General features: G+C 30.4%; 1 protein-coding gene and 1 pseudogene across 1 annotated transcript; both read left to right on the top strand.

Moving 5' to 3' along the window:
- The first annotated feature begins 1131 nt into the window (after window positions 1-1131).
- LOC125849281 (mannan endo-1,4-beta-mannosidase 4-like) lies at window positions 1132-4245 on the top strand. Its single transcript, XM_049529343.1, has 5 exons — window positions 1132-1483; window positions 2192-2386; window positions 2639-2761; window positions 3093-3289; window positions 3894-4245. Exons 1-5 carry the CDS (start codon window positions 1145-1147, stop codon window positions 4243-4245), a joined length of 1206 nt encoding a protein of 401 aa, XP_049385300.1. The 5' UTR covers window positions 1132-1144.
- Window positions 4246-6164: 1919 nt separating this feature from the next.
- On the top strand, window positions 6165-7043 carry LOC125859661 (fatty acid desaturase 4, chloroplastic-like; annotated as a pseudogene).
- Window positions 7044-7591: the final 548 nt, after the last annotated feature.

The following is a 7591-nucleotide window of genomic DNA, read 5'->3' as shown; positions in this document are numbered from 1 at the left end:
ATTATTAAAATTGTTGATTAATAATCATTAACAATATTTACTTAGTTTAAAAAAGTTTATTAGATTCGAAAAGAGCAACATAATTGATTACTAAAGTACAAAAAAAAGGAGATAATTTAGTTGCATTCATTAATCAATGTATATAATATGAAGATAAAAGCTATAATAGTGTCCTTTTTAACCCAATTTAGGATATCACTTAGAATTGATCTTTCAAATTGTAGCACCCATAAAATTTTGAATGTATTTGGATTTTATGGTTGCTTTGTTTCATATTGAGTGTGATATTGAAACTTTGTTTAAAATGATGATATGTGTATTGAGAATAAATTGGAAATGAATTAAAATTAGTATTATAAGAGTAGTAAAAAGAAAAAATATCTTAAAAGTTATAACAAACTAGCGCTCATCTCAGGTAGAGCATAATATTGTGTGATTAAAGCATCAATGCCAAGGTAAATTCATGCCCTGAATAGAAATGACAATTGAGACAGGACAGAGCGAGACAAGGCAAAATCTAAAGGGGCAAGCTTCGATTTGGCTTAGAGGCTAAAATCTAATTATTAATAATGTGAAGATTAAGCATATACTTATGTGTTAGCATGGTATATTTCGAGAATATGAGTTAAATTCTAATTTACGAAATATATCTATGATTAATTACCCACCACTAAGCCTCCAAATTTGGGTCGTGATATTTTATTTCCACTCCCTTTACTACTTATATCATAATATTTAATCCTAAATTTGTGGGTTACCAAGATTTTACACCCTAAAAGTTTTTTAGTTGCTAGATTTAACCCAAACATTTTTAAAAACTTTTAGTTCACTTTGCAAGTAAATTATTGTCCAAGCAAATATTTGTGTTAAAATATTGGATTAATTATTTTGACTTTAAGGGGGATTGTGATGTAAAACTTTATAAATCAGAAAAGAAAGGGATTAGTCTAGAAACTCATTAAAATTAGTCAAATTTAAATTTATTAGTAATTAGTTATTCATTAATTATGACCCTGGCAATAATACTAAAATCTTAATTGTAACTTTTCAAATTAATTTTTTTTTCCACCTATATAAACACAACACCAAAACATTAGTATAACACCAAGCATTAATCAATTATTATTTTTACATTACTAAAATAATGTTGATGAAAAATTCATTCATCTTCATTTTGGTAGCTATTTTGATAATATTTCTAAATGAATTTAGCGACCCTATTAGAGCTTCTTTAAATTCTAATTTTGTTTACATAGATGGAACTCATTTTGCATTAGAAGGAAAACCCTTTTATTTGAATGGATTTAATTCTTATTGGCTAATGTATATGGCTTCTGATCCATCAACAAGAAATAAAGTTACAAATATATTCCAACAAGCTTCTAAATATAAGATGAATGTAGCTAGAACTTGGGCTTTTGCTGATGGTGGTTCTAAACCTTTACAATCTGCCCCTGGCGTTTATAACGAACAAATGTTTCAGGTAATTTAACATAGGTGAAAAAAAAAATCTATTTGTTTTATAGAGGAATGAATCCCTCTTTTGAGAATTGCTATTGAAATGGTATTTCTCTATAGTTTGTTATCTCTTTTTAATAATTTATAATACGAGTAAAGCATTTTTTTTTTTAATATTTTCTACATGTGTATGACATTTGTTGTTTTTCCAAGCTCTCTCTAATGTTTTTTTTTTAAAAAAATAATAACTAGAATTAATTAATTTCATTTATGTCTCTTTTTCTTTTGTTGCAAATGTTAAATCCACTTTTTGAAATTCTAACAACATTTTTTAGATGACTTGGTCATTGCATAAAATATTTTAGGGTTTTTGATCAAAATTAACTTTTAATTAATAAAAAAAATTGAGTTTTTATCATTTGCTATATAAAAAAAAAAGTGTAATTATAACTATTGGACCATGTTTTCCCAAGTTTGGTTATAATTATATGCTTGTAATCTCATTTTATTGTAAATAATCAAATTTAATAAAATCTCATTTATTTGATCAGAAAATTGTAACTCTCTCTTAATTGTGATTTATTCTTTTGGTTTATTTAGTCAAACTAAAGTATTCAAATCAATTTATTAATTTTATGCTCATCACATTTATTTCCTTTATGACTTTTTCAAGAAAATAATTAACTATACACTTTTTAAGCTTTTATTTATTTTAATTTTTTTGTTTATTTAGGGATTGGATTTTGTGATATCAGAAGCCAAGAATTATGGAATTCACTTAATTCTTTCATTAGTTGATAATTTTGAAGCTTTTGGAGGAAAAAAACAATATGTAGCATGGGCAGTGCAAAAAGGGCAACAATTAACAAGTGACGATGATTTCTTCACTAATCCTATGGTCAAAGAATTCTACAAAAACTATGTCAAGGTAAATAAATTTTGTTGATAAATTAATAAGATTTTTCACTTATATGTTTTATCCAATTAGTACATTTTACTCCTAATGTTTTTACTTTACATGGAGCTGTCAGCAGAACAGATCTCTAAAGATTTGATTCACGTGAACTCAATAATTTAATTCAGCACACATATAATATGCTTGACTATGAACTCATTTATTATTATAGTAATTATGACCTTAAATTTACAAGTTATTATTTATATTTTTTTTTGTATATAGGATGTGCTTACAAGAGTTAATAAAATAACCAATATGGCATATAAAGATGATCCAACAATTCTTTCATGGGAGTTAATAAATGAGCCTCGTTGCCCATCTGACCTCTCTGGAAAAACAATACAGGTAATACAATATTTAGTCGATCGATAAAAAATAATTATATCTTTTAGTTGTAATTATACTTATTTTTGAAAAATAACTTTTATCGTACCAGAGAAATAAAATGGACTTTTATGCCACAAGAGATCAATAGGTGTGAATATATAGTAAGATCAAAACATCTAGATATAATATGTATTGATTAACTATGATAACAAAAAATGTACAATGTATTCGTTGAATTGGTATAAATACATGTGTGAATATATAGTACAATATACCTTCTAAGATTGCACTATATATTTTATATGAAATAATAATTTTTATTTTTTTTTATTGGACGTATATTTTACAGAATTGGATTACAGAAATGGCGGGACATTTGAGATCAATAGATACAAATCATCTCTTGGAGATTGGACTTGAAGGATTTTATGGGAATGACAAGAAACAATATAACCCTAATTCTATCAATTATGGGACTGATTTCATCTCCAACAATCAAATTACAGGAATTGATTTTACCACAATTCATATTTACCCTGACCAATGGTACATAATTTCTAATCACCTCTTCCTTCATTTATATACAATTTTGCACCCTCTCATTATCATTGTGTGATTTTTCACACTCATATTCGGTACGAAGAAAAATATTTTCCAAGAGATACAATTTATCGATGATCGATTCAACATCTGATATCATTTTTATATTTCATATCTTTAACAAATTTAGTAATGAGCATAACGACCCTATTGTTCCAATGGAGAAAAGAACCTACAATTAGGCGCTTTTCAGAAAAATTCTACTTTCAACGAAACCTTTGAATTTCTTATTTAATTTTTACTACATTCAACTCTATGTGTTCTTTTATTCGTAGAGTACATTGAATGTACCTAAATGACTATAATAGAGTTTCTCTTAGTCGTAAATGTTGAGGCAGCATAACGACCGTATTGTCCCAATGGAGAGAAGAACCTATGATTTAGCTAACGAAATCTTTAAATTTCTTATTACTATGTTCAACTCTATGTATTCCTCTATATGTAGAATGTACAGAAATGGCTATAACTAGTTTCTCTTAGTCGTAAATGTTGAGGCATAGTACACGATGCAATAACGTTTGTACCCTTAATTGGGCCTTTTGGACTACAGGTTACCAGGTTCAACTCCAGAGGCCCAAGACAATTGGGCTTCACAATGGATCCAAGCCCATATAGATGACTCCAAATTGTTGAAGAAGCCCATATTAATTGGAGAATTTGGCAAATCTTCAAATACCACAGGATACAATATTGAAATGAGAGATAATTATTTTGGAAAAATATATGGAAATATTTTTAATTGTGCCAAAAATGGAGACCCATGTGGTGGGGGGCTTTTTTGGCAATTATTGGATCAAGGAATGGAAAATTATGGTGATGGTTATGAAGTGGTTTTGCAAGCAAGCCCATCAACTGATAGAGTTATACTCTTACAATCTCTTAGGCTATCTAAGCTATCATAGTAACAAAAAAAAAAAAGATTAAAGTTGTTATAATATTTTAATTTCATTCAAACATCAAGATTATTGTAATTTATTTATCTAGATTTGATTATCTTTGTCAAAGATAAAAAATTGGTTATACTGAAAAAATTTATGGAAGTTGTTTGAGATTTTAAAGATCTTCTCTTGTTTATTTGACTTATTTGTTGTATGTTACGTAGAAAACAAGTTTAATACATCGACAGTCCTTAAAGTTTGTGATCTTTAGAGTAATGTTGCCACCTTGTCTACCTTCCACGTGTCAACGTATGATTTATTCATGCGTCTAGTTTAGCTTTGCCTTGCGTAATATGTTTATAAAGTTATTACTCAATGTTATATACACATGTCTAATAAATTATTAGAGTTTGAAGTATTATAAATGAAATTAATTTTTTTAATTTTATTTGTTTATTTCATTATTGAACATCATTAACTCTGATACAATTCAATTAATATTTCTTACTTTCTTTTTTCATCTCGAAAATAATATTTATTTTTCTATGTAAAATTTATTATAATATTTTTAAAAAGATAAATATTGTGATTTTAAAGGAGTATAAAAAAAATAAGATATAGATTGATAGCAAGAGTAGAGTAGATATAAAATTAACTAAATGACATTTGAAAGGAAAATGTTGATTGTTCGAGATTGAGTGAAGTTAAAAATTTAAAATAAAATTGACTTTTACCCAAAATATATATGGTAAAATGTCAAAAGCACCATTGCTAATTATTATAGATAGAAATGAACATGTGCGTGAATGGTTTATATCGAGAGTATTTTTGAGCCTAAAGGTTAATGTCAAGGGTATTTGAGGGCCCAAAGGTGGATGGATGGTAGTTTTGTACCTATTCAAATAATTCAGAAGCATTTTTAGGCCCTTTTCCGTATAATCTAATGAACATTATATTTAATTTGCCCAATTTTAAATTCTCGCAAACAAGGTGATGTTTTGCGCCATTGATATCAATAATAGGGTAACCACCAAAGGATGTGGTGCATGCAACGGATGGGGTTGCTTCTCCCTTAATCGAGAAGTCTCGAGTTTGAGCCTTGGATATGAAAAAATCCTTGGTAGGGAGCACTTCCCCTGAATGAGCCCTTTGCGGCGCGAATACAAAATTATCAGACTCCAATGCAAATACCAAACATCGGGTAGAAAATAAAAAAAAATATCACTAGGGTGAGGTCTATACCTAACTCCCCACCCCCATTTGGTAATTTGTGGAGGAAAAAAGGCCATGTTGGTAAATTAATTGATCAAAGGATATATATGTAACTTTCTCTAAATATATTATAGTTTAGGAGTTAACAATACATAACTTACAAATAAAACATGAATGAATAGCTTATGTGTTTTTCTTGATATTTATCAATGTCACGACCCAAAAATGGACGTGATGGCACTCGTCTTATCCCACCGAGACAAGTCAGCCTAAAACTCAACCATTATAATAAGATGCGGAAATTTTATAATCAACTCAAAAATACCCCCAAAAATCTGGTTGTCACGTGTACAAGCCTCTAAAGTATTACAATTGATTCAAAAGAAAACACTAGTCTCAAATGACCTTGTTTCTAGAATAGAACAAGATCATAAATAGGAGTAAAAAGGTTCGCTGAGATGATAAACAGCTACCTCACAAATCTCCAAGAAGCCTCGAAAAAGAAGAGAATGACAAGTAAAATCCAGGCTCGTAACCTACAAAAAAAATTGTAGAAGCAAGGGGTGAGTACCAAACCACACGGTACTCAGCAAATAAACTTCTAAACACAAGCTAAGGGGATAGAATACGAGTACTCCTTACACACCAACCGAACCTCCACAACTACAACCTGCATAAAACCAACCCAACNTGCCTTTTTACTTGTACATCCAACCTTAGTTTCTTTCAACATGTCTTACATTCTACCTCATAACCATGATATAAGATCTTCACAACAAGTCCTTTCGAGGACATCTGATGAAAGTGAAACGATACAACATCGAGATAAGAGAGTACAAAAAGTGTACTCAATAACCAACCTTGGGGGTAATAGTACAAGAAGTATACTCAGCGACCCGACTTTACAATCCACATGGGTTCATAGAGCATGGATGGTAAGTGGGTGAACCACTTTGCTAATTTGCTTAGCCAAGTCTGCTTTAGGGGTTGTAGACTCACATAGGTGGGTCGGGCCCCTTATAGCCTGTTGCATAGGCTATGTACTATCAGACCTAGCTTCTGGAATCTACCATTAGGGAATTGACAATTATGGTAGTGCCAAAACTCTTGTATTTGGTAACCAAATTGACGCATTTCAACATCACCATAAACATCCATGGATCATAACAAAGAGTCAATTCGCTAAGAATCATCGCATCCTAGCGGGGGGAGTAACTTTCATTGTCCTCCCCATAAATCTTCTATGCAAGGACCGAACAATTCTCGCCTTCATTGGAGCCTTTTCCGGTTGCATTATGTTTAGCCAACAATTTCATTCATGGGCTCACGGCACAAAAAATAAGATGCCTAAAATCGTGTTAGCATTACAAGATGTTGGGATACTTGTGTCAAGGCCACAACACGTTGCGCACCATCGACTGCCTTACAACAACAATTATTGTTTAGTAAGTGGATTATGGAACAATTTTTTGGATGGATATAAGGTATTTGAGTTGCTCGAGAAGATTTTCTTCTTTATATTCGGAGCGCAGCCTCGATCATGGAGTGGACTTGATTTGGAATGGACTGAAGAGATTGAGACACAATCTTTGTGTGATTCACAATACTGAAATGTTGTTGTTATTGTATGAATAAACTAGTGAAGTGGCTATAAGAATAATTAATAAATTTATATGTTTTTACTTAAATAACTCGTCCCTCCCGGGGATTCGAGAGGTTTAAGTATAATCTTATGAAGTAAACTAGTTATATGTATATAATAGATCAAAACATTTAGGATGGTGATGTAAATGAAATAAGAGGGTCATATTATGAAATAGTAATATGATATAGAGTAAATACATAAAAGAACCCATGAACTTGTCAGCTAAACTTATTTTAGCACTTTAACTTTACAAATAATTATTTACCCCCTAATCTCATTTCAAGTGAATTAAAATCCACCAAACAGATAAAAAAATTAAAAACGAGTAAAATTGTAAAAAACTTTTTTTTTGAAAAAAAAAAAACGAATTAGGCCCCCTCTTTTTCTTTCCAACCAATAAGGTTTCTTCTTCCTCACACCCCACAACCTTTATCCACCAACAACCCCACCCTTTCTGCTTCCTCACACCCCATCACCGTCGCCGCCCTTAGCCACAACCTACATCACTCCTTT

The sequence above is a fragment of the Solanum stenotomum genome, chromosome 1 (assembly GCF_019186545.1).
Source record: "Solanum stenotomum isolate F172 chromosome 1, ASM1918654v1, whole genome shotgun sequence".
Taxonomy (NCBI): domain Eukaryota; kingdom Viridiplantae; phylum Streptophyta; class Magnoliopsida; order Solanales; family Solanaceae; genus Solanum; species Solanum stenotomum.
This window is presented reverse-complemented; position numbering and strand designations above follow the sequence as displayed.